The 26,178-nt window shown below is 64.8% G+C and overlaps 1 protein-coding gene across 6 annotated transcripts; it reads right to left on the bottom strand.

Annotated features, from left to right (window-relative positions):
* Window positions 1-511: 511 nt before the first annotated feature.
* TSPAN4 (tetraspanin 4) lies at window positions 512-26,124 on the bottom strand. Of its 6 annotated transcripts, none has more exons than XM_045486394.1 (9): window positions 25,999-26,124; window positions 20,872-20,971; window positions 17,112-17,191; window positions 7,428-7,619; window positions 6,158-6,232; window positions 1,894-1,995; window positions 1,667-1,798; window positions 1,486-1,569; window positions 512-951 (listed from the first exon to the last, which is right to left on the bottom strand). In XM_045486394.1, exons 3-9 carry the CDS (start codon window positions 17,172-17,174, stop codon window positions 883-885), a joined length of 717 nt encoding a protein of 238 aa, XP_045342350.1. In that variant the 5' UTR covers window positions 17,175-17,191; window positions 20,872-20,971; window positions 25,999-26,124; the 3' UTR covers window positions 512-882. The 6 variants fall into 6 exon arrangements, with proteins under 6 accessions (XP_045342350.1, XP_045342353.1, XP_045342351.1 ...); XM_045486397.1 differs by lacking the exon at window positions 25,999-26,124 and adding an exon at window positions 25,211-25,405; XM_045486395.1 differs by lacking the exon at window positions 25,999-26,124 and adding an exon at window positions 24,520-24,643.
* Between the last annotated feature and the right edge of the window lie 54 nt (window positions 26,125-26,178).

Genomic DNA, 26,178 nt, shown 5'->3' on the forward strand with positions numbered 1-26,178 from the left:
TGCGCGTCAGCAGTGTGTCCACCACACAAGAACAGTGACACTCGGGGGCGTCCCTGGGAGGAGCAGGCAGAGGGCAGCACCCTGGAGCCAGCAGGAGTGGGGGCTGGAAACAGATTCAGGGGCTCCTCCAGGAGACCCGCTGCCCCTCTGACTGGGCCCAGGGATCCCTGCCCGGCTCCTGATGGCCCCCATACAGATAACAGTTAAGGGGCAAAGTTCACACCGTCAGACCCCTGGGGAGCAGGCGAGGCCCTGGGGCTAGATGGAGGGGCCTCCCCGTGGCAGGGGACAGGACTGGAAGAGCCGAGAGTGGGTCAGGGAGGCACAGGGCCGTTCCGAGGCGCCACTGTGCCACTTTGTGCATCTGATCTCGTGGAGTTTGGTGGCTGCACCCGCGCACGTCCGGGAACTGCACTCCGGGCACTTGGTGGGGGGCCACGGCCGCGCAGGGTCTGTCTGGGCACAGCACCCCCTCCGGGGGTCACGGCGGCAACAGACACAGGGGGGCGGCTGCTGTCCACGCGCTTTATTAAGACATCCCAGAGCCTGCCCTGGCTCCGCTGTGGAATGTGGTTGGCGGGGCTGTCCGCCACTAGCACCAGGACCAGCGGGCGGCCCTTCACCCCCCCCCCCCCCACCCACGAATGGCCCCAGCCCTGGGAGAAAACGCTGCTCTGCAGGACACACGGATTCGAGAAGCGCCAGAAGCCCCTCCCACCCCCAGCCCCGCGCCTGCTGCCCTGCTGCAGCGTGGTGCTCACGGGGCTAGCTGAGGGTCCCCTTCCCTGTGCCCAGGATGGTGCGGAGTCCTGCAGCAGGGAGAGGCGGGTGGGCTACATCCTTCGGCAGCGAGGTGGGGGGCGGGGGTGGCAGGAGCGGAGCCTACGCACAGTAGGTATCAGCCTTCACCACCTGGCAGTACATGGTCATGGCGAAGGTCAGACCCAGGATCTGCGGGACATGAAGGGGGGCTGGGCAGGACTCCAGGAAGCCAGAAGCACGGACCTACCCCCCAGCTTCCCGGATGGCCTGCACCCCACTTCTCTGGGGGTGCCCCCCCAGCCCTGGCAGTCAGGCCCATCCTGGCCACATCCGCGAGCCATCCCAGGGCCTGCCCACCACAGGCAGACGGGGCTTCCTGGGGCTCGGCCCCGGGACCTGCCTCTCCCTCAGCTTGGCTCCCATGGGTTCCGCTGGCGGCTTTTTCACGTCCATATCACTCAGGACTTCCCTGGGGGCCGAGAAGACCACCCTCACCCTGCACTGGGCAGTCCCATGACTCCCACCCACCACAGCCACCGGGCAGGCCTAGGACCGCAGAACAAGGCCGGCCTGCCTGTGCCTGAGATGTCAAAGGTTACCTCCCCAGGGACTGGTCCCTGAGCATCCCCCATCAGCCGTGTGGGCTCAGGGAGCCTGAACCCGGGTGCTGACGAGCTGGGGTGCTAGGCTGGAGGCCGGGGTGGGTCTGGGCACCCAGCGTACCTGTACCAGTGCCGTGCACAGCCCGAAGATCCCCACAGCCAGGAGGTTCTCCTGGAGCCACATCTTCACGGTCTCGTAACACGGCTGGAGGAAGAGAGGGTGTCACAGGGGCTTCGAGATCAGCCCTCCACCCCCAGGTCCCGGGGCCAGGACAGGAGGGAGGGGCGATGCAGGCACTCACCGCCTTCCACCAGGTGCCAGGTGCGTGGAGTCCACAGCTGTCACTGAACTCCAGGCAGCAGGAGTCGGGCACACGGGTGGCATTATAGACCTCGAACCAGTCGGTGTAGTTGGAGACCCCACAGCAGCGGAACTGCAGAGGGGCAGGCGCTAGGAGGGCTGGGGAGGCAGGTGGTCCCTGTCCCCCTCACCCGACCTGGCACACCCCACCCCACTCCCCAGACTCACATCGGTCTGGATGATGCTCCAGGCATTAGTGAGGCCCACGTTTCCTGGGGTGCCATACAGGTGCAGACCCTTCTTAAGGTCTCGCTGGGCGTACCTGTCGATCTGCAGGTGCAGTGGGGTCAGCAGGGCCACCCCCACGGCCAGCCCTGCCTCCCTCATCCAGACCCTGCAGGTGCCCTGTGCTCCCCCCCCCCCCCTCCTTGGAGTCCTCTCCTGCCAGAAGCCCCGTCCCTGTGCCGGGGACTTTGCCCCTGCCCCCTGGGGTGAACTCTGTGGTCTGGACCAGAGTGAGACACGCCAGCATGAACCGGTGTCCGCTCAAGGTCCGGATACTGACAGACAGGTGCAGAAACCCGAGAGCTGTCTGTACACACGGGTTGTTTGTACACGTGGCTCCGACCGTCGGCCGAGAGGCCCAGAGTGACAAGGAGCACGCCAGCCCCAGAACGTGGCTCCCAGGACCATCCTCCAGGGAAGGAGCCGGGGCTCCCGGAGAAACGGCTGGGCCCGGGCCCGGGCCCGGGGCAGGAGACGCCAGGAAGGAAAGGAAGTGCCCACCAGCAAGTGCACTGAGGGGAGGCCGCCAGAGGGACACAGGAGGAGCCAGAGGCGAGCTCCCAAGGGGCAGAGAAGCCCACGTGTGAGCAAGGTAAGGCCCAGGGTATGACCCGGAGTGTGAAACACGCAAAAGAGCCCTCAGTAACGTAAATAAATGATTAAGCAAGTAAATGGAGGCAGGAGATTTTCCCACCCAACAAGCATGGCGCTGAGGACAGGAGGAGCCAGAGGCGAGCTCCCAAGGGGCAGAGAAGCCCACGTGTGAGCAAGGTAAGGCCCAGGGTATGACCCGGAGTGTGAAACACGCAAAAGAGCCCTCAGTAACGTAAATAAATGATTAAGCAAGTAAATGGAGGCAGGAGATTTTCCCACCCAACAAGCATGGCGCTGAGGACAGGAGGAGCCAGAGGCGAGCTCCCAAGGGGCAGAGAAGCCCACGTGTGAGCAAGGTAAGGCCCAGGGTGTGACCCGGAGTGTGAAACACGCAAAAGAGCCCTCAGTAACGTAAATAAGTGATTAAGCAAGTAAATGGAGGCAGGAGATTTTCCCACCCAACAAGCATGGCGCTGAGGACAGGAGGAGCCAGAGGCGAGCTCCCAAGGGGCAGAGAAGCCCACGTGTGAGCAAGGTAAGGCCCAGGGTGTGACCCGGAGTGTGAAACACGCAAAAGAGCCCTCAGTAACGTAAATAAATGATTAAGCAAGTAAATGGAGGCAGGAGATTTTCCCACCCAACAAGCATGGCGCTGAGGACAGGAGGAGCCAGAGGCGAGCTCCCAAGGGGCAGAGAAGCCCACGTGTGAGCAAGGTAAGGCCCAGGGTATGACCCGGAGTGTGAAACACGCAAAAGAGCCCTCAGTAACGTAAATAAATGATTAAGCAAGTAAATGGAGGCAGGAGATTTTCCCACCCAACAAGCATGGCGCTGAGGACAGGAGGAGCCAGAGGCGAGCTCCCAAGGGGCAGAGAAGCCCACGTGTGAGCAAGGTAAGGCCCAGGGTATGACCCGGAGTGTGAAACACGCAAAAGAGCCCTCAGTAACGTAAATAAATGATTAAGCAAGTAAATGGAGGCAGGAGATTTTCCCACCCAACAAGCATGGCGCTGAGGACAGGAGGAGCCAGAGGCGAGCTCCCAAGGGGCAGAGAAGCCCACGTGTGAGCAAGGTAAGGCCCAGGGTATGACCCGGAGTGTGAAACACGCAAAAGAGCCCTCAGTAACGTAAATAAATGATTAAGCAAGTAAATGGAGGCAGGAGATTTTCCCACCCAACAAGCATGGCGCTGAGGACAGGAGGAGCCAGAGGCGAGCTCCCAAGGGGCAGAGAAGCCCACGTGTGAGCAAGGTAAGGCCCAGGGTATGACCCGGAGTGTGAAACACGCAAAAGAGCCCTCAGTAACGTAAATAAATGATTAAGCAAGTAAATGGAGGCAGGAGATTTTCCCACCCAACAAGCATGGCGCTGAGGACAGGAGGAGCCAGAGGCGAGCTCCCAAGGGGCAGAGAAGCCCACGTGTGAGCAAGGTAAGGCCCAGGGTATGACCCGGAGTGTGAAACACGCAAAAGAGCCCTCAGTAACGTAAATAAATGATTAAGCAAGTAAACGGAGGCAGGAGATTTTCCCACCCAACAAGCATGGCGCTGAGGACAGGAGGAGCCAGAGGCGAGCTCCCAAGGGGCAGAGAAGCCCACGTGTGAGCAAGGTAAGGCCCAGGGTATGACCCGGAGTGTGAAACACGCAAAAGAGCCCTCAGTAACGTAAATAAATGATTAAGCAAGTAAATGGAGGCAGGAGATTTTCCCACCCAACAAGCATGGCGCTGAGGACAGGAGGAGCCAGAGGCGAGCTCCCAAGGGGCAGAGAAGCCCACGTGTGAGCAAGGTAAGGCCCAGGGTGTGACCCGGAGTGTGAAACACGCAAAAGAGCCCTCAGTAACGTAAATAAATGATTAAGCAAGTAAATGGAGGCAGGAGATTTTCCCACCCAACAAGCATGGCGCTGAGGACAGGAGGAGCCAGAGGCGAGCTCCCAAGGGGCAGAGAAGCCCACGTGTGAGCAAGGTAAGGCCCAGGGTATGACCCGGAGTGTGAAACACGCAAAAGAGCCCTCAGTAACGTAAATAAATGATTAAGCAAGTAAATGGAGGCAGGAGATTTTCCCACCCAACAAGCATGGCGCTGAGGACAGGAGGAGCCAGAGGCGAGCTCCCAAGGGGCAGAGAAGCCCACGTGTGAGCAAGGTAAGGCCCAGGGTATGACCCGGAGTGTGAAACACGCAAAAGAGCCCTCAGTAACGTAAATAAATGATTAAGCAAGTAAATGGAGGCAGGAGATTTTCCCACCCAACAAGCATGGCGCTGAGGACAGGAGGAGCCAGAGGCGAGCTCCCAAGGGGCAGAGAAGCCCACGTGTGAGCAAGGTAAGGCCCAGGGTATGACCCGGAGTGTGAAACACGCAAAAGAGCCCTCAGTAACGTAAATAAATGATTAAGCAAGTAAATGGAGGCAGGAGATTTTCCCACCCAACAAGCATGGCGCTGAGGACAGGAGGAGCCAGAGGCGAGCTCCCAAGGGGCAGAGAAGCCCACGTGTGAGCAAGGTAAGGCCCAGGGTATGACCCGGAGTGTGAAACACGCAAAAGAGCCCTCAGTAACGTAAATAAATGATTAAGCAAGTAAATGGAGGCAGGAGATTTTCCCACCCAACAAGCATGGCGCTGAGGACAGGAGGAGCCAGAGGCGAGCTCCCAAGGGGCAGAGAAGCCCACGTGTGAGCAAGGTAAGGCCCAGGGTATGACCCGGAGTGTGAAACACGCAAAAGAGCCCTCAGTAACGTAAATAAATGATTAAGCAAGTAAACGGAGGCAGGAGATTTTCCCACCCAACAAGCATGGCGCTGAGGACAGGAGGAGCCAGAGGCGAGCTCCCAAGGGGCAGAGAAGCCCACGTGTGAGCAAGGTAAGGCCCAGGGTATGACCCGGAGTGTGAAACACGCAAAAGAGCCCTCAGTAACGTAAATAAATGATTAAGCAAGTAAATGGAGGCAGGAGATTTTCCCACCCAACAAGCATGGCGCTGAGGACAGGAGGAGCCAGAGGCGAGCTCCCAAGGGGCAGAGAAGCCCACGTGTGAGCAAGGTAAGGCCCAGGGTATGACCCGGAGTGTGAAACACGCAAAAGAGCCCTCAGTAACGTAAATAAATGATTAAGCAAGTAAACGGAGGCAGGAGATTTTCCCACCCAACAAGCATGGCGCTGAGGACAGGAGGAGCCAGAGGCGAGCTCCCAAGGGGCAGAGAAGCCCACGTGTGAGCAAGGTAAGGCCCAGGGTATGACCCGGAGTGTGAAACACGCAAAAGAGCCCTCAGTAACGTAAATAAATGATTAAGCAAGTAAATGGAGGCAGGAGATTTTCCCACCCAACAAGCATGGCGCTGAGGACAGTAGGAGCTCAGCACAGCTCCCCTGCCACCCACTCCCGAAGCCTCCAGGGAGTCCTGGAGTCCCCTCCAGGCCTGGCCTCTGGCAGCTGTGCTTAAAGCTGAGTCCCCAGTGGGTGGGATGCCCGGGACCGCTGCCTGTCCATACAGAGCGTCCACGCCGGGCACAGGGCTTGTGACTGCCACTGTCAGCCCCGCCTGTACCCGTCACCCACGGTGCCATGGCCCTCGCTGGGTGGTGAGGACGGAGGGAGGGAGGAGGTGACCGACCTTGTCAGTGTAGGCGAAGAAGAGGATGGTGATGGTGGCCTCCAGCAGGAACACCAGCAGCAGCAGCACAAAGAACTGCGGGGGAGACAGGCCCCAGCGACTTGGCCCCCTCGGCCCCTGGCTGCGCCCCGGCCCCTGGAGCCTTCCGAGGGTGGGGCTGCGAACTTCAGATACCCCAGTGCTGGGGGGAGCCCCAGCCGGGTGTCGGCCCCCGGAGACCAGCACGTCCCCTGATGCTGCCACACCCGCCTTGGAACCCTCCCCTCCGGCTGGGGGTGGAGGGGGCCTCTGGTCTTGCTCGGGAGCACAACCTCACACCTGCAAGCAGGCACCTGTGCCACATACCTGTGTCCCTGTGGTGGGCGGGTGGGTGGGGCGATGCCTAGGGGGGCCCTGGGGAGGGGGTGTCCGAATGCAATGGCCCTGAGCCCAGGGTCACGCTTCTCAAGAAGCGGCCCCACCTGACTGCACAAAGCTTGCCCACTGGGTGGCAGTCCCCCACTCAAGCACCCCCTGAGGCACAGCCCTGACCTTGGCCACAGAGGCCCCAGGCCAGCCGAGCAGCAGAGGCATCCTTTGTCCACCATGCCTTTCCCGCAGACAGGGACAGGGCCAGGAGGTGGGACCATGCAGAGCAGGCCCTGTCCTCTCCTGGGGTCCCCGATCTGGCCTCCCCTCGGTGTGGGCTCAGGACTCCGGGCCCACCCTGCCCCCAGAAGGCCCCGGGCCCTGAACTCCCAAGTCACCCTGTGGGGAAGGCTGAGGTCAGGGCCCCACACACACCACGGCTTCCTGCCCCAGGGCAGCTGGGGACGCAGCCACACCCCCACCTGCTGCTCCAAGGGACCAGAGGGGCCCCCAGCCTTGATGGGAGCATCTGGACACACTGAACACCTGGGGGAGCTGCGCCCTCTGAGGCCCCACCCTGGGCAAGGGCTCCCCAGACAAGATCGATGAGCGTGTGATTTAGGACTTGGAGCTGCCCGAGGCCTCGGCCAGACATATTAATAGGTGAGGAGCCCGGCCCGGGGATCCTTCTCCGCCTCCGTTATCTGTGATTAATGTTCCCGACGACGGAGGGGAGACGCAGCCTGCCTGTAAATGGGCCTCCGAGGCGGAGGTGGGGACCGCGAGCCTCTCAGCGGAGGGTGCGGGGGCGGGGAGTCCCAGGAAGGGTGTTCTCAGAGGAAGCAGGCTCGGTACAGGCTGCACCCGCCTGCGTCTGTCTTGTCGAGGGGCTGCCACGGGCCACGGTGTCAGGGGCACTCACGGTGAGCAGCAGACACTTGTTCTCCTTGATGGCCCCGATGCAGCCCACGAAGCCGATGGCCATGACGAAGGTGCCGGTCACGATGAGCAGGTTGGCAGCCGACAGGGACGGGAAGGAGGAGGACAGGGTAGCAAAGTTCCCCTGCGTGGCAGCCAGCCAGATGCCAACCCCGAGGATGCCGCAGCCCCCCAGCTGGCACCGCCGGGACAGGGGAGAGGGCGGTGAGGCCGACGTCTGTGTGCCCCACACCACCCAGAGCGACACCCGAGGGGCCCTGCACACCCTCACCCACCCTGCTGACCTCCCAGGACCAGCCACCCCTCGCGGTGTCATCCCAGCACCCAGCCGTTCCCCCCTCAACACACCCCCAACCCACGGCATCAGTGATACGGACCCCAAGGTCCCCCACCTGTGGCGCTGGGGATACTCTGTCCCAATGACCCTGGTGAGGCAGCCTGGGCAGGGGGCCCCAGGGCTCCCCCAAACACCACCCCTCCAGGAGGCACCCCCCTCTGCCCCCACAGCCTCTCTGGACCTGGATAGTCAGGGAGACCATCCCTGCAGACCCTGCCGGACCCCACGCTCCCCTGGTCCTAAAACCACCTCCCCACGGGCCCCTCTGGTGTCCCCAGCTGTCCCTTCTAAGTGTGAGCGCCAAAGCACCCCTCGGGCCCCCACGTGGAGGCCAGCACCAGAGTGCAGCAGGGAGCCCGATCCCGACCCGGGCCGCCCCTCTCGACCACTGGAGCTTTTACTGAATGTCATCGTTGCTCTTATCACAAAAACAAAACGACAGGAAGGAGGAGAAGGCAGAGTGAAGAGTCGGGAGAGGGCCCTCGGCCTCGCATGGTGACAGGAGAGCAAGGTGGGCCCGGGCTGGCTAGGGGGCCCCGGGCTCTGGCCCCCACCCCTCAGACGCTGGGGCTAGGGCCCTGGGTGGTCTCAGAACGGGACGGGAGAATGTGTTCCAGGGTGCGGGCTGGAGGCGGTTAGCCCCACTAACACTGACCAGCACCTAGACCCCAAAACCTGGGCTTCAATGAGACCGCTTGGGGACCCAAGGCTTTCCCAGACTCTGGGAAAGGCCAGCCTCCTCACCATCTGGCCGGGCCCACACGGCCTCAGCCCCCAGCACACTCCTGGGCATGACGTCCCTCTAAAATCAGCCTAAATGCCCAGGACAGGCTGGGTCGCAGACCCCAGGGTATACGGCATCCACCCAGGGCTACCACAAGCCCTGCACACCCCGCACGAGCTTCCTGAGCCCAGATGGCCAGATTCCACCCCATTTCCCAGACAAGTAAACTGAGGCTGGGAAATGAGCCACCTGCCCTGTCGGTCGGAGGCAGAGCCAGGGGGAGCCGGGACTATCTGCACACAGCGCCTCCCCGAGCCTCGCCAGGACCCCGTGACACAGCAGACCCCACGGGCTCTGAGGCCCCTGCCCGAGAGGCCTAACCCCAAGTGCGCTGGCTCGCCCCTTCCCCCACCAGCAGGTCAGCCTGCCCCCCGGTCTCCACGACTCCCTGGGGACTGCGCACACCATGCAGTAAGCCGAGCTGGCGGGAAACTGATTATGGGGGGGATCCCTCTGGGCCTCACCTCGGGCCGAGTGGGGCAGGACAGCCCCCCAGCTGAAATGGCCACCACCATCGGGGGGGGGGAACCAGTCAGCACAGGGTGAACACGCGGGGTTCTGCACCACCCCCTCCCCGCCCCTCTTGGCACCTTCGACAGAAGCGAGAACTTCTGTCTAGAAATTGTAAACGACACCTGCTCTGAATGCTGCTGGCTCGGGACAGCATCCAGGAAGCTGGGGCTCCTGCTTCTGGTCTGAGGTCATCCTGCTTGTTTGAGCCCCTCCCAGAGTAAGGGTGGGGGTCTGCAGCTCAGGCAAGGTGCGCTAGGGGCGGGGGGGGGGGGGGGCTGTGCTGCCGGGTACCTACCAGGTTCGGGGGACCCTGGTGCAGGGGCTGACCTGCCCACCATGGACGGTGACCTCTGCCTATGGCCAGGGTTTGCACCTGGGAGGCCACCTCTGTGCCGTAACCAAACCCAGGGCCATGACCAGGTGCCAGAGGTCAGGGGGTCAGGGGAGGCTCAGAGGTGGGAGGGCAGCGGGGGGACCCGCCCAGAGGAGGGGCTCCCTAGGCCTGGATGTGTGCCCCATGTGAGGACCCAGCTGCCTGGGGGGGGGGGGGGGCACAGCTCCAGAGCAGGACAGGGTCCGCTGGCTCTATGGGGACGCACGTGTGCCCACACCTGCAGGATGGGCGTGACTTCCATGCGGGATGCAGACAGGCCCCCAGCCATGGTGCTGGCCTCAGGCAGGGCCGCAGAGGGGACACCCAGCGCCTCTGGGCACCCCACGCCCGCCTGCGACGGGCACCACTCAGCGCCACGGGGCACAGAAGCAGCCGGACAGGCCCTGGCCCGCCTCCCGCCCCACCTACAGGTGAGAAGCGGAGCCAAGCCCCTCCCCCGTGCCTGTTGGGACAGCCAACACCTCGTCCCCACGGCCTCTGGGATCCCCAAAGCCCCAGGGGAGGGTTGAAGCTGGGGCCACCGAGTAAGGTGACTGGGGAGGGGCCCGGGTCAGGGAGGGCGTGAGGGCGGGCCACCTCCCCCTGGAGGGGGACACAGTGACGGCTGCCATCTCCAGGCCTCACACCAGCTTGTCCCCCACTTTGGGGGAGTCACATCTCTGAGCTGAGCCCCCAGGACGGTGGGCAGTCCCATGCGGCAGGTCCCCGGGCAGAGGACAGAACCGTCCCCTGTGCTTCACAGCCCGACTGTCTGCCTTCAAGGACATCGGCGGACGGCTCCGTCAGCAGGAAAATGAGCCCGTCTGAGCGCCCTCACCCCATGGGGACACGTGGAAGGGCGTGGGGAGGACATCGCGGGCAGGCGCCTATGAGGGAGGGGCGGTCCAGGTCCCCGGAGCCCCCACCTCCAGCCCTGCTGGAAACAGATTTCCTTAATCAACACCACAAAACGTCCCCACCTGTCCACCCTGAGATGGCAGGGGAGATCCACGCGGTGACACACACAGCCCACACTGTCACCATGTTACCCCACGCTGTCACAGACACCCTCACCGTCACTGTCACACACACAGACACCCTCACCGTCACTGCCACACAGGCTCATCTCACAGACGTGCTGCCCTACGACCTGTCAACCCCATAAGCTCCAAGGCCCTCCGTGTTCACGCAGACCAGTCACCAAAAACTCAGACGCACACTAACAGAACGCATACACGTAGTTAATAAAATTATCTGTAATTTTGAAAATGTTTCTGCATACGCAGCTTTTAAAACATTTTGGCAGGAAAATTACAGCCTCCGAGTGCAGGAAGAAACAAGCCCCTGTTAGACTCGGACGCAGAACATCAAACACGGGGTAAGTGGGGCTGCGGTCGCCGGGAGGCCAGGACCCCACTGCGACCCTGCAGATGTCCAGCCGCGCTCACTGCCCAGGGCACTGGCTGGACCCTCCTCCCCAGCCCAGCTGGGTCCCGGGAGCAGAGCCCACGAGGCCTGAAGCAGGAGCCCAGCCCCACGGTCAGCCGTGGCCTCCCCGACTGCCTCCCATGCGCCCCGAGCACATGCCTTGCCTCGTGTCCTCACCTGTCACCAGCCCCAGCCCGGTCCCTGGCTTACGCTCCCCGTCCTGCGGTCCCCTCCCTCGTCTGCATTTTTCAGGTTGGCCCAGGGCTGGGGCACAGGGACCGCATGGTCAGCGATGCCACCCCCTCCAGGCCCATGAAGGGGCAGGTGTCAGGAGGCCCTCTGCCACTGCCCCTCCGGCCGGCAGATGGCAGGACAGCTGGCCGCGGCCTCGGAACACAGCGGAGGGCTGGGCGCCCACAGGGGCCACGCTGTGCCTGGAAGCCCCTCGCCTGGCAGCCGGCATGGCCTTGGGGGGGCCTGGGCACGGCGAGGTGCTCTACCACTCCGGGCCAAGAGCCGCCAGGAGGGGACCCCGTCCGCACGAAGTTCAGGAATGGCAACCTTCGTCCGCCGTGCCGGAGACCAGGTCTGCAGCTGCCCAAGGCCGGGGATCAGGGACACTGGGTGACGTGGCCTGGGGTACCTTCCGGGCTCACAGACACGCTCCCTACCTTGGCTGGAGATTGTTATCTGGGTGAAAACGCAGCAGGCCGCTCGCTTAAAATCTACACAATTGCCTGCAGTTAATTTTCTTAACCGCCGGCAAGCTCCCGGCGCCATCACCAGCCCCATTGGCTCACCCCCAGCCGCGGCAGTCCCCCGCCCCGGCCCATCAGGGGACAGCCCCACCGCCCGGGGACCCCCTGAAGCCACTGTCCAAAGAGGAGGGGTTGGGCCGGGGAGCAGAACAGCCCTGGCCGGAGGCTTCGGCGAGGTCCAAGATGAGGAGTTGCTCACTGGGCCTCAAAAGGGTCTCCAGGGGCCAGGTAAGAGCCACAGCAGCCGGGGGGGGGGGGGGGGGGGGGGGGGGCACCCGGCGGGCTCGGTCGGTGGAGCGTGGGACTCTTGACCTCGGGGTTGTGACTTCGAGCCCCACGTGGGGTGTAGAGATGACTTAAAAATAAATTTAGGGGGCGCCTGGGTGGCGCAGTCGGTTAAGCGGCCGACTTCAGCCAGGTCACGATCTCGCGGTCCGGGAGTTCGAGCCCCGCGTCAGGCTCTGGGCTGATGGCTCAGAGCCTGGAGCCTGTTTCCGATTCTGTGTCTCCCTCTCTCTCTGCCCCTCCCCCGTTCGTGCTCTGTCTCTCTCTGTCCCAAAAATAAATAAACGTTGAAAAAAAAAAAAAATTAAAAAAAAAAAATAAATAAATAAATTTAGGGGGCGCCTGGATGGCTCCGCCGGTTAAGCGTCCTCTCAATTTCGGCTCAGGTCACGATCTCACTGTTGAGTTCAAGCCCCAGGTCGGGCTCTGTGCTGACAGTGTGGATCCTGCTTGGGATTCTCTCTCTCTCTCCCTCTCTCTCTCTCAAAATAGATAAATTGTTTAAAAAGAATCTCTAGAAAACAAATTAGGGGGCGCCTGGGTGGCCCAGGCAGTTAGGCGTCCGACTCTTGGTTTTGGCTCAGGTCACGACCTCGGGGTTTCACGGGTTCAGGCCCTGAGTCCGGCTCTGTGCTGACAGCACGGAGCCTGCTGGGGATTCTTTCTCTCTGCCCCTCCCCTGCTCACGCTGTCTCTGTTTCTCTCTCAAAAAAAAATTAAATTTTTAAAATATATTAATAAAATTCAATTAAAAAAAAAAAAAAAAGAACCACAGCAACACTGCTTGCGGGGCGGGGAGGGGAGGGAGAGGCCATTGCCAGGTACCTGGGGCAGCGGGGACGGGGCTGCGGGGGTGGGAGGCGCCCCACCGCAGGTAGAAAGACGGGACCAGGGCTGCAGATGGCCGGTGCAACAGGGACACAGCCCCCCTGGCTGCTGCATGGGCCTCCTGACCTCCAAGACCCGCCCCAGCCCTTAATGGCTGAGGCCACATCTCTGCCCCAGACAGAGCCCACTCCACCCCTGCCTTACACGTAGAAGGTTCTGTCCCTGGCCCTCCCTCCCAGCAGCTGGACTCCAGGGACACTCACAGAGCCCGTCCGGGTCACTTGGGTGGACGGGCCCAACAAGCACCCAGCACAGAGCTGCAGCTGCCTGGACCCCCCGGCGGGGCAGGCAGGGCCCCCCCAGATCCCCCAAAGCTGTCAGGGGAGCCGCCAGCTCCCCAACAGGCACACGGGGCCTCCGGCGTCAGGGCCTCTGTTCGGAAACGGGTTGCTGCCGCTTAGAGTGCGTGCCTCCTGTCCCCACCGTGGGAGCGAGGGCTTGGTCTAGGGGGCTGGGCCCAGAGAAGTGGCACCTGCCGGGCCCCAGGGTCCCGGTCTGTCCCATCAGCCAGCATCGGGCCTGAAGGACGAGAGCGTCCTGACCCTTGACTTGACCAGGGCAGTCAAGCACCCCCACCCCCAGCACCTGCTCCCATCCCAGGATCTACCCGCCCTCCCCCCGCCCATCACAAGACTGCCCACCTACCCCTACTTGCAGCCCGCAGGCAGCGGGACACCCCTGCCCAGCCCTGTCGCAGAAAGAAGCAGAAGCCAGGATACGAGGATGCCCCCAGCACCACCAGGAGGCCGGAGCCAAGAGGAGGCACAGGGTCTGAGGGCTGTGACCTCAAGCAGGTCCCCGCGGCATGCCTGTTCCCCCAGCTGTAGGGAGGACTGGGGGAAGGTCACGGCCCCCTGCTCTGCAGAGCCCTTGCCACCATGGGTCCCCTCCTCCAGCAGTCTTAGGGGCCTTGCCCAAAGGCCAGTGACAGCAGACCGCGCCACCCACTTGGACGTCACCCGCGGCTCATCAAAGAGGAAAACTCAGGGGCCCACACGTGGTGCCGGTGGACAAAGTGCATCCTGGGCAGCAGGAGACGGCAGGCAGGGCTCCGACCCCCACCCCAGCCACGCAGAGGGGCCCTGAGCACAAGTGCAGGGAGAGGAGAGCAGGGAGCAGCTCAGAAGTAGGGGAGGTGTGGAGAGCAGGGGCCCTCAGCTTGGCTGATCCAAACTGGGGAGGAGTTAGGCCACAAGGCTGAGGCCCGGGCGCGGGCCCTGGCTGTGGGGGGACACAGAAGCAACCTTACCTTGCTGAGCTCAGCCCTGCCTCCCCCCAGGTCCACCCCCAGGACCACCTGGGCCACAGGGACTGCCCCCTGGGGGTAGCCCTGAGCACTCTGACCCAGGCAGGGAAGAGCCAAGAACCGCTTTCCTCTCGCCCACCCCCTGTGGCCTCCACCTCTACCTCTGTCATGGTGGAGGCCTGAAGTCCCCAGGGGCCGCGTAGGGGCTGCACACCCCACCTGCTCCCTGGCCCCATTTTAGGGACTCTGTGCACGTCTCAGAAGAGCTCCCTGTGCCCTAGGAAGGCCTCATATGCCGCGGGGAGGCAGGACGGGAGCCGCCGCCCCCTGCACCTCTGTTCCTCCCCTGCGAGTGTCACCTGTGCCTTCCCAGCTCCCCCGTCCCAGGGCACCCCAGCTCCAGGCACTGGTGACAATAAGCAGGCCTGTTTCCTTCCCTGAGACAAGCCAATGACCCAGGCAGGCTACACAGGACCAGGACAGACAAGCGGTGACTCTTTCCTGCAAGGACCCAAGGCTGGAGGCCTCAGTCCTGCCCGCCCAGACCCGAAGGAGCACCGTCAAACCCGGCACATGAACAAGAGTCTTAAGTAAAAAAGGGTCTTAAGTCTTAAGTAAAACGCTTAGGCCAAGCGTCTCCCGAGCCAGCCCCTTCCCCATCCTCAGAGCACCGCCCCCCCGCCCCCCACCAGACACAAGGCCCCCCCCATCCCACCCCCACGCTGCAGCTGATGACCTCCCCACTAGCCAGGGCGTCCACGGTGGCCCGGCGGGGCTCTGCAGGGTGAGGTCAGGACTGGCACAGGTGAGCATCTTGAGGTCCTGCCCCGGGGACGCCCCTCCCACTACCTGGGCCCTGATCTTACAGTGAGCTCCAGTGGGTGCCGGTGCGGTCCGTCCCCTGGCCTCCCAGTGACCGTGGGAAATGGGCTGAGGGGCCAGCACCCCCAGGGAGCCAAGGGGCTGGGGTCCCGGGGAAGCGGTGCTGTAGCCTCTGGCCACCTGCACTTACGTGGCACCTTGACAGGGACCCAGACTCCTGACTTCTCACCACGCCTCACCTTGGGTGCTTCCTGTGCACCGTGGGCAGGCCCGGATGCCCTTCCTGACCCACTGGTCTCAGACCCTGTCTGGGCACCACGCTGGCACAGGGAGGGGCACATGCCAGCAGCAGGGGCCCAGTTTGCTGGGCAGGGAGCTATAATTGTATAATAAAAGGGACTTGGATTTTCCAGCCCAGGAGGGGGTCCCAAAGGGGTTTCTGATTTACTCGTTTCCAGGTTGAGGACGTCATCCATGGCAGGGACTGGCGAAGCATGTCTGTCCTGCAGCCAGTACGGTCCCTCCTTTAGGGTTCACAGGGCAGACACAGCTCTGCCTGGGGAGCCGTTAGGGTGGGCAGCTCTCAGACCACCGAGGATGGCAAATCAGGGACAAAGCCAAGTCTTGCCTACCTCCCGGGACCAGACTATCTCTGTCCCCCATCCCACCCCCCACCGCCGCTCCCTCCAGTCAGTCCACCAACTACACTGTCACCACGGTCAGACCTGGTCACCTGCGGTATCTGCCATCAGGTTGCCCTGGACGTGCCGACCCTGCCAGCCACTCCACACGGGCGCCCGCTGCAGCTGGTCAACATCCCGCACCAAGATGTTCGCCCCTCCACACGCCTGGGCCCGAGCTCCCGCCGCCAACACCCCCTTCCTGGCTGCTGGCCTCAGGGGTGCTTCACCCCAGACCTGGGCCTCATCCCTCCCAGGATCCCCCTGTAGAGAGAGAGCAAGCCCTCGGGGCGGCCACCTCGAAGCGGGCATCTGGGCCCGGAGCCTTGGGTCTCACCCCGAATGCAGCCCGGGCTGGCTGCCCCTGCCCCCCAGCGACCCCTGATGGCCCCCCTCCACCAGCTGGGAAGAGAAAACTACAGCCCAGGATGGAAGGGAGGTGAAGAAAGACGGACCCGGGATTCTGGGCACTTGGCCTTAACGGGACTGCGTGCAAATGAGCGTGTGCAGGACAGCCGCCTCGCCTCGTGGGGTCCAGGCTGCAGCTAACGCCACACCCCCTTCCTCCTAGCTGTGGGAAGGAGGGCTGGCTCAAGAATTCACCATGGAGCAGAGAGTGACCTTGGCATCCTCCCTCCACCAAGCCTCGGGTAGCCCAGCCAGGGGACCCCAGCCTGGTCGGGTGGGACACCTGTCACAGCCAGAACCCACCATGCTCCCAACCATTATGGGGCTGGGGCCGGGTGGCAATTCTGTCAACTCCGTCATCATGCCTACTCTCCTCTGGAGGAGGAAGGGGCCACCCTGTGGCACCATCGCCTCTGACCCTGGGCCCACACATCCCGTCTGAGCAAACCCAACCTATTCAGCAAAAGTTCTGGGCACCAGCCCACACACATGCACACCGCGTAGGAGGAAGAGCCAGCAGGGAGGCCAGACACCTCCCCAGCACTCACGGTGGGTGGCCCAGCATCCTGTTCAGTGTCAGCCCCAGCCAGGGAATTCACCCATGTGCACACACCCCCTCTCCCTTCCCACAGCACCTGCAGAGACTTGGGGGGGGGAGGGGGACCACCGGGCCCCCAACAGCCCCTCGGCGACCACAGTCCTTAGGCCTGGTGGGTTACTCCACTGGGAGGGCGAGGGGGGTCGAAGAAAGGACGCCGGCTGGCGGCGCGGAGGGAGAGAAGGGGAGGGGAGGGAGGGGGAGCGCCGGAGCTCCAGCGCACTGCCGGCCACGACCAGCACATGGGAACCCCGGCGCAGGCGGGCGCAGGTGCGGGCCACGTCCGGCCCCAGAAAGAGGGGGAGCGAACGCGGGCAGAGCCTCGGCCACAGCCCCGCGGTACCGGAAGCGCGCCCCAAGGGCCGGTCCACCGGGCCCCCCGCCGGAGCAGCGACCCCGGGCACGCCACCGCCACCACCCCGCCCCGCCCGTCTGCGTCCTGGAGCCTCGCCCCCCATCCCTGCCGGAGCAGCGACTCTGGACCGTGCTGAGAGTCGGGCCGGGCCGGCGCCGCAGCCCCGGGCGCCCCGGGCCCGCCGCCACTCACCCAGAAGAGCAGGTTGAAGGCGAACATGAGGAACTTGACGCCCTGGAGGCAGCCGCGCGCCATGCTGCAACGCTTCAGCTCTAGGAGGAAGACGAAGGAGAGGTCCAGGTAGAAGAACACGTACTTGCTGCCCTTGGGCGACGCGCAGCGCGCCGGGGCCGCCCTGGGGCCGGGGTTGGCGTGCAGGCCGAAGAAGGGGCCGCCGTCCCCGCCGTGCCCGCACAGGCTGCTGTAGCGCCGGAAGGGGCCGCCGCGCGCGAAGCCCGGCTCCTTGCCCTCCGGCGACGGGCTGCGCCGGTAGGTGGACTCGTCCGTGCTCGAGCGGCGCATGGCGCCAGGGCCGCCGCCGGGCTCAGCGCCCCGCGCCCCCCGCCCCGGCCCCCCGCCCCGGCAGCCGGGCGCGCAGCTCCTCTCCGCCCCGGCGGCGGCCCCGGACACCTGCCCGGTCCGCGCGCCGCAGCCCCGGCCCCCGCCCCGCGCCCCGCGCCCCGCCAATCCGCGCCGGCCCCGCCCCCCGAGGACCCCTCCCCTCCCCGCCGGCCCGCCTCGCCCGCGCCCCCCTCCCCCCCTCGCCGCCCCGCCCCGCGGACCCCTCGCCTCGCTCCCCTCCGCCCCCCTCCAGGCCGCCCCGCCCCGCCAATCCTGCTGCTCCGCGGGCGCCCGCCAATCGCATTCCCGGGGCGACGACCCCGCCCCGCCCCCGGCCCCGGCCGCTCCGCCCGCGCCGGCGCCCCTGGCTCTCCGGGTCCCCGGGCTCGGGAGGAAGATGCTCTCGTAGGGCAGGGGCAGCCTTGGAGGGGGCCGAAGGCCACGGCCCAGGCAGCGCTCAGCCCCGGGAACGAGGCCCCCAGCCTTCCGCCGCGACCGCTCTGCTCCTCCCCTCCCCCCCCCCCCCCCGACCCCACACCGGGCCTGGAGACCCCCGACCGCGCTCGAGATACCACAGCGCTATGCAAATGAAGGGATGGCCCAGTTGCTTTCTGGTGGTGACCTGGGGCGGCTTTGACTTTGATTCCCACAGCGAGAGAGGGCTTACAATGTAGCCCCGAGCACGCCCTGGGGTGCGCTTTCTCCAAGCAGCATCCCTCACCTCCAGCCCGGGCTGGTGACGGCCGCGCGGGGACCCCAAGACCCGGGCGGCTCACAGCCTGGATGGGGAGAGGCGTCTGTGGGCACCGGAATCAGCCTGGGGTACCCAACCTGGGCGGGGGGGGGGGGGGGGGGCGAGAGGGAGGGAATCTTGCTGGGGCAGGAGGCAGGACTGCAGCTTAAAGGACGAGCCCCTCAGAGGGGCTGGGACGAGGGAGGGCAAGTGGGGAGGGTGCCCAGGAGGGCAGGTTACTCGGCAAGACCCGTGGGGAAGCTTTCAGACTTACAGAGAGGGGCGGGAACACACAAGAGGGTGTGGGTGATCACCGGGCACCTGAAAACAGGCGCGGATCCCCACTCCCGCGGCCCTTTGCTCCTTCAACTCAGCCAGGGTGTGCTGGCAGGGCTGCTGAGGGCAGACCCCCTGCCCTGGCCCTCGGCTTCCCTGCCGTAGGTCACACGCAGCCACACAGAGCCCCTCACTGCTTTGATGCCCTGGCGCCACTGTCTTGGCATTACTGGTCATTTTTGAAGGGGCCTCACAGCTCCTCGTGCACCAGCCTGGCCTGGAAGTCAGACCCTGCACCCCCCGGACACATCCACACTCGCACGCAGACGTGGGCCCGAGCCAAGCTCACAGGTTCCCTGGGTGACTTACATACACACGCTGGAACGTGCACGAGTGCCCCTTGCACTGCTGGTGTGCACACTAGCCTGTCGTTCTGGATGTGCCACGTGCTCGCGTACAGGCACGCGTACCAGGAACTGTCTACAGGTGCATACACACACCCCCAATGGCAGATGGGGACAGCTGTCCCCCCCAGCTGCGCCCCCACGGCTCACCCCACTGGTGGGGGCAGCATGGTCTCTGGGGCCCCCTGGTGTTTGGGGGGGGGGGTGCAGCAGCATGTAAGCCCGATGCCTCCTCCCTATCTGACCCTGGGCCTGCACCCCAGAGGCCAAAGGAGAGCTGAGCCCCCGCCTCTCAAGGCTCTGGGCCTGGGGGATGTGGGTCCTACACCTTGGGCTCAGGGCTGCAGTCAAGGCCTACCAGGTCGCCATGGGAGTCCACTGGCAGTGTCCCCCCCCCCCCCCCCCAACGGGACGGTCCCAGACTCTGAAGTCCAAAGAGGGAAGGGCTGGCTCAAGGTCCCTGAGAGTCAGGTAGCAGAGGGGAGAGAGAGGAGGGGGTGGGAGAGACAGGGGAAGGAGGAGGAGTCAGGAGAGAAGGGAAGGGGAAAGTAGGAGCAAGGGTGCAGGGGAGAGGGGGTGGGGAGTGACACTGACAAGGTGACAAATTAGAGACTGAGTGGTGCGGGAGACAGCGGGTCTGGGGGGCTGTGCAGCAGCCAGAGCAGGACTGTCTGGAGGGCTGCAGGCCGAGTGCCCTCTGGCAGCCCTGCTGGGCCCTGAGGCCCCCAAGCATGAACCCTCTGCTGCCCCCTGACGACTCTTCCGAGAAGCGCAGCTCTGCCCCCAGAGCAGAGCTGGCGCTGGCAGGGAGTGGGGACAGGACAGTCCCAGAGTCTCTGCCTGTCTCCCGCTGCTGGCCCACCCAGGGTTTCCCATGGCCCCTCTACCCTTTTCTTTTCCCAGGGTTCTTTGGCACGTCTGGGCCCCACGAAAGGGACAGAGCAGTGACGTGCCAGGGTCCCAGTGGAGAAGCAGGTGGTGGAGGGCCCCAGGCCCTACAGAAACCAGGGAACAAGCGGCAGCCGATGAGCCTGGAGACCCCCGTGCCCCCTTGGCCCAAGCCGGCCAGCTCCACAGCCCAGGCCGAGGGTGGGCACTCAGGGAGGCCCGCGTGTGAGACTGGGTGTTCAGAGTGCACTTGTGGGCGCAGGTGGGCCAAGGGAGGACCCGGGCGTGACTCCGCCTCACCCTACATGCCCCACACAGACACCGCCTCCCCCCACCCATGCATCACCCCTGCACGCCACGGCCAGACAACTCAGGGAAGCACAGTCAGACCTCCAGGGGCCGAAACAAATCTGCTGCCAGCCTGTCAGCTTTGTCCCCAAGGAGGCTGGGGCCAGAGATGTGTGGGGACAGGGCCTGAGGGCCGGAGCCTTCCTTCAGCCTGGCTCCCTGGGCCAGGCTTCCAAGGATGCGGAAGTGGCCTTGGCCACAGCTGGGGGGGGGGGACTCCCCATGGAGCCCTGGGCTCCCCTCTCTACCACCCCCCCCCATCACGCTGGAGCGGGGCAGGGCGGGGGGCAGACGGGGAACAGCCTGGGTTCCCCCACTGGGCCCCAGCACCCAGCTCTATCTCACTATCTCACTCAGCTGTCACCGTCCCAACGTCCCCCACAACATCCCATCTACAAAACCCTACACCCACTCCCCCCCAGGTGACGAGAGTCCGTCTGAAACGACATTGGAAAACTCAGCCAAGGGTCTTGGGGCCAGTTGGAATGAGGACACGCATGCATCAGGGCTGAAGCCAGGTAGGGGGGACCCTGTCCCCGAAGTCCAGCCTCTCCCCAATAGGAGTCCCCTTCCTCCAGCAGGCGGGGCCCCAACGAGACACATTCAGGAGACGGCATCTGGCTGGCTCAGACTCTAAGGACCCGGAGAGCATCCTGCTGGCCAGGCCCCCGGGCCAGGAGTGGGCGAAACCACGAGGCAGCCCAGGTCCGCACCCCTACTGCTCAGCCGGGCTGTGACATACCTGGGCTTGCCGCAGAGAAGAAGCCGGGTGGTGCTTGATTCTCCTGAAAGTGAGCCGGCAGGTCGGCCTGCGGTCAATACAGCCAAGGCGGGCGGGAGCCCTGTGGAAAGAAAGGTGGGCACGATGGAGGCCACCCCGCGCCCTCCGTGGGGGCTCCCCGAAACGGGACAGGCTCTTGGGGGGTTAATAGCAACCCTCCACTCAGGACCAGGTCCCTGCAGGGGCAGGCGAGAGCAGCTAGGGGGCGGGGGCGCACTGCCAGATTCAGGGGACCAGCCGGGGGTGGGTGTCAAATAGGGCTCTGCTCCCGACCTTGGGTCGCTCGTCCTGAGACGCAGGCTTGCACACACACACAGCACGTGCGGGGGCCACGCGCGCAGAGAACACACGTGTTCAGAAGCAGGAACTCAAGCACAACACGGGCCATGTCGTGCTGTCCCACCCCCTTGAGGTCGGCCTCCAGGGTCCGCTTCCCCCGAGACGCTCTGCACCCCGCCCGTTCCTTCCCTGAGCCACCAGCCTCACTGTCTCCCCACAGAGCCAGCTGGGGGTGACTCACCAGGCCCGCTCATCTGCCATCGGCACTCACGGGAGGGTCCTGTCCTCCCCCACCAGCCAGGGTTTTGAGAAGGGGACTCCAAGGTCACACGGGGTGGGGAGGGGCGGTTCTGAGGGCATCCCAGGCAGACCCCCCCAATTCTCCCTCCTCAGACCAGGTGCTCCTTGCAGCCTGGGGGTGGGGCAGGTGGTCCTCTCGGCAGCCCAAGGGGGGGACGGCACCATGGCGGCCATCCACTCCCTCACGCCCATCCTCCGTGGGCCACCCACTGCCCGCCAGTCCACCAGACCTGTGCCTGGGGCCGACGAGCAGACCAATTCCCAGGCCCTCAGCAGTCCCCGTGCCCAGGAATGAAGTGTCTACGGAGGGGTTTCAGGCCCGGTGCAGCAGCAAGGGCAATGGGGGTGGTGGTGGGGGCACACCTCATCCACTTTCCTTGATGAGCCCCCCCCACCCAGGGGCTGTGGGGCCCAAAGCCCACAGCAACATTCTAGAAGCTAAAACCCATGTATCATACCCTACCATGCCCCCACCCCAAGACCTGGGAACCGGGAGGGGCAGGGGGGCGGGTACAGAGGAGCCTCCTGGGCAGGGCCTAAAGGGCAGATCCACCAGCGGCCCCCCCAACCCTCCTGGGGCCCCTACGTGGGGAAGTCCCACGGCCAACACAAAGCTGAGGCTGGATGAGACCACTGTGCAGCCACACTCCCAGCCCTCACCCCCAAGGCAGCCCGGGACCCTCCATGAATGACCTCTAGCCCTTCTGGCCCCCACAGAGTCCTCCATGAGTCCAGAGCCCCCCGCTCCCACCTAGGGCAGCCTAGACAGAACCCTGTGGTTGGGGCAGGGCACAGGGGTTGAACAGGACCAGGACCGGAGCTGTCTCCGTCTCTCTGCAGGCCCGGCCTCCTCCTCCAGGAAGCCTCCCTCCCCATTCCCTGCTCTGGGCTTCCTTTGCATGCAGGGTCTGCACGCCCACATCCCCCAGAGCGGAACCGCAGCAGGGACAGGGCGGAGGGAGAGCCCCAAGACAAACACACCGGTGATCCTGGGCTGGGTCTTCTCGACTCTGCAGGGCAAGTGAGGGACCCCAAGGGAACCTAAGCCATGAGAAGGCCGTGGGCACCTACCTGGCCAGACCAAAGTCCCACTCAAAGAGGAACGAGCCCGAAAGCCGAAACAGAGATGGTGGGGGGGCGGGGGGGGAGGGCCAGTGGCGTGGCCCACCCTGAGCCCCAGAAGCTGAGAGGCAGCAGGGGCCTGGCCGGGCAGCAGAGCCCCAGCAGAGGCAGATCGGCAGGGAGAGCAGAGCCGAGGCCTACCCGGGGCCCCCCGGCCGAGCAGGCTCGGAGGCAGCTTGGAGGAGCCCGGAGGCCAACACAAACAGTCCTGTGCTGGCAGCCTTCCAGCTGCTGACCCAGCCCGGCAGGCCCGACGCCCACCCGGGCCCCCACCCTGCACACCCTCCCCACACGGAGCCCAGGCAAGGCCACCCCCCCACACCCCCCAACTGCAGCCGCCTCCGGGGCTCAGAGACACCCACTCCGGGGGAGGGGTCCCTGTGAAGAGGCCACCAAGGGGCCTCCAGGCTCTCCTGGGCCCAGCAAGGCCAACCCCAACCTCAGGTCTTCCCCCCACACCTCTGCTCCTCTCCCCCTCCCCCTGACCCTCAGGTCTGCTGGAGGCGGTGGTGGAGGGGACACAATTAGGACCCAGGGCGGGGGGCACCTTTCCACCTCCCACAGGCGCTGGGGGCCTCCTGCCTCTGGTAACCAAGGGTGTGCCCACCCCTGCTCCCAGCCACCAAGACCCAGACAGAGCAGTACCCTCAGGGAGCCCCAGTCGGGCCCAGGCAGCCCAGCTGGCAGACAGGCTCGTCCAGAGGGGGCGGTCGTCAGCTTAAGGCCAATCCAGCCTCAAGCACACCTGCAAATGGCACCACTCACGACCCCTGCGACCCCAGGGCCAAGGGCTAGTGTGGGTACAGCAGGCAAGCGACCCGCCGGGCCCTGGCGAGGCATCGGAGCATGTATGTTCACGGACCCCACCCCGCCCTGCGCACCCCTGTATGAGCACACATCCACCCAAACAAGAGGGGCCAGGGGCCAGGCCCGCAAGGTCAGGATTTTGACCCTCCAGCTGGGCAGCTTCTGGTTCCACCAACTTTACAGGTGGAGAAACTGATTTCAGGACCAGCTGACTCCCAGGCCAAGCTGGCCCTGCGGCTGGCCTGTTGACAGGGCAATGCTCCGGGCCAGAGCCTCTCAGCAGCAAAAACTTCAGCCGCTGATCTCTCCTTGTCCCCTGCGTGCCCTGCAGTGACCCTCTTCTAGCGGGAAATGTGGCTCACGGGTTCCCAACCACATGTGAGCACAGCCCTCCCTTCCTCCCTCCCTATGCCTCCCACCACTGGGGATAGGATGCCCCATTCTCAAGAAATTGGCCCTCTCTCTGGCCGGAGGCCTGGGCCACATCTGTGCTGACACTGCACGCCGAGAGGAGAAGCGAGGTCCCCCCACCTCCCACCAGTGCCCTAGGCCCCCACGGCTCCCTCCTGCCCTCTCTGAAGAGAGCCTGGCCCATGGCACACACACACACAGAGGAACATGGTCACCCACGACAGAGGCAGGGGACAGGGGGCAGGGCTGACCTCTGAGGCTCCCCAGTGTCCCCTGGTCAGGGCTGAGCCAAGGCAGAGTAGAGACAGACAGACGACAGGATCAAACGCCCGAAGGGGCCTCCGTGAACACCTATGTTGAGGGCACACAGGCTAAGGTGGGGCAGCCATGATGCTCCCCGTGGCCTCTCCTCGGAAGTCAGAGAGCTGGAGGGAGGAGCCCGGGAAGAGGAGGCCACCACCGCCCCCAAAACTACACACAGCTCTCAGAATTCCAGGAATGTCAACTTGGCTCCAGCCAGGATCAGGGCGGGAGGCTCATTCCCCTCACTCTTTCAGAGTAAACAACTGATCCGGGTAGGAGCATGGGTGGGGCAGGCCCTGGGCTCCTCCTCCAGGAAGCCTTCCACCCCCACCAGCTCCCCAAGGTCCACCCAGTTGAAGCCTGGATCCCCTCCCCTGTGTCCCTCACCTCCACAGTTGCCAGCAGCCTCTGCAGCTGAGCCTGGGTCTGCCCCCAGGCCACTGTGACTCAAGGTCCCCAATCCTGCCCCTCTGCCCAGGGACAGGATGTGCGTCCAGTAGCGGGGGGGGGGGGGGGGGGGGCAGCTGGGAAGGGAAGTGGCCTCACTCGTGGCTCCGCACGTGGCCGCGTGCGGGATGACAAATGCACTGGGCAGTCTATCCAGGACCCAGGCAAAGGTGGGGGCACAGACGCCAGGCAGGCAGCAGCTCTGGCCAGCCCCACCCAGGCCTCGGGGGACCCTGCGTCTCCCTGCCCCTCAACTAAGACCGGAATCCATCATCCACCCGTGAGAGGACAGTGAGCTGATGCCCGGGACTCGGCACAGGCCCTACTCACCCCTACCGGAGATCCAGAGGCCCCAGGCCAGGGACCCTGACAAGCCCCTCCCCCACACACACACATACCTCCGTCACAGGTGCCACTCTGTAACACATCCATCCCCCACAGCCCAAAAGTTTACCTCCTCCAGGGAGCCTTCCTGCCTCTCACCGTACACTGCTCCTCCCCATCTCCCACACCAAGATCAAGGAGCTCACGTCACCCACCCCATTTCCAGAGACACAGCTAGACCTTCCTCTAAATCCTCTGTGGCTCCTGCCCCTTCACCCCTAGCTCCACCTCTGGCTCTAGTACAAACCTGTGGCCGTGAGCCGTCGGGCAGGTATAGCCTCCAGGCCTCCGTCCAAGGGTTCCCTTTGCCAGGACCAGTCCACTCCCTTACACGCACTCAGGCTCACCCCCATGAAATCTTCCAGTTCAGCTCAAGAGGCACCTCTTCCACGACGCCCTCCCGGACCACCCACCCTTCTCCAGCCTCCCCCCTCTCCCGAGTCCTCAGAGGCCCGACGTCCCCAGATCAGAGGCTACCCAGCACTGCCTGGCCCAAGTTGGGTGCAGACCCATTCCGCACCCCACCCCCAGACCCTTCTTCGGGAGGAAGGGAGGGGGGACGCGGGCCGAAGCGGATCGCTGCAGCGCTGGGGGGGAGAGGAGCTGCCGCTGAGCCCGCCGCGCCCTCCCGCCGTCGGGGCTACAGGCTACTGCCGGGCCGGGACCGACACGGTGCGGACGAGCGGGCCAGGCCACGGCTGAGGATGGGACCGCCAAACTCTGCCACAGAGACCCCCGGGTGCGCGCGGGCAGCGGCTCCAGGCGGGGAGGGGCGGCGGGAAAGCCCGTGCGTGTCCGCCCGCCGCGGCAGGTCCCCGCCGGCCACCGGCCGGCTCCTCTCTGCCCCCCGTGTCCCACCCCACCCCATCCCCGCCGCGCGGGTCGCCGCGCCCCCGGCCCCGCCACTTGTTGCTGCGGCTAGGCTCGGGGCTCCAACTCCGCGCGGGTTCAGCTCAACTCGGCTCCCGGACCCGGCTGGGGGGCTGCGGGGGGGGGCGGGACCCTGGCCTCAGCCCCCGCGCGCGGACTCGGTACCTGCGCGCGGTCCGCCCGCCGCGCAGCTGTCAGTCATGCGGACACGAGGAAGGCGAACGGCCGCCGTCGGGGCCTTTCGGGCCCTCTAGGGACGCCGTAGGTCGGGATGTACCAAAGAGAAGGCCGGAGGGGGGGGTCCGCCTGCTCCTGCCGCGGCCGCGCGGGCCCCGGAACCCCCGG

Source organism: Leopardus geoffroyi, chromosome D1 (assembly GCF_018350155.1).
Source record: "Leopardus geoffroyi isolate Oge1 chromosome D1, O.geoffroyi_Oge1_pat1.0, whole genome shotgun sequence".
Taxonomy (NCBI): Eukaryota; Metazoa; Chordata; class Mammalia; order Carnivora; family Felidae; genus Leopardus; species Leopardus geoffroyi.

Coding starts and splice junctions, on each gene's coding strand:
- TSPAN4 (XM_045486394.1), bottom strand. CDS start 17,174: ATGGCGCGCGGCTGCCTCCAGGGCGTCAAGTTCCTCATGTTCGCCTTC. Junction 7,620..17,111: donor CCTTCAACCTGCTCTTCTGG/GTGAGTGGCGGC, acceptor CGGCGGTGCCAG/CTGGGGGGCTGCGGCATCCT. Junction 1,996..6,157: donor TCTTCGCCTACACTGACAAG/GTCGGTCACCTC, acceptor CTGCACCTGCAG/ATCGACAGGTACGCCCAGCG.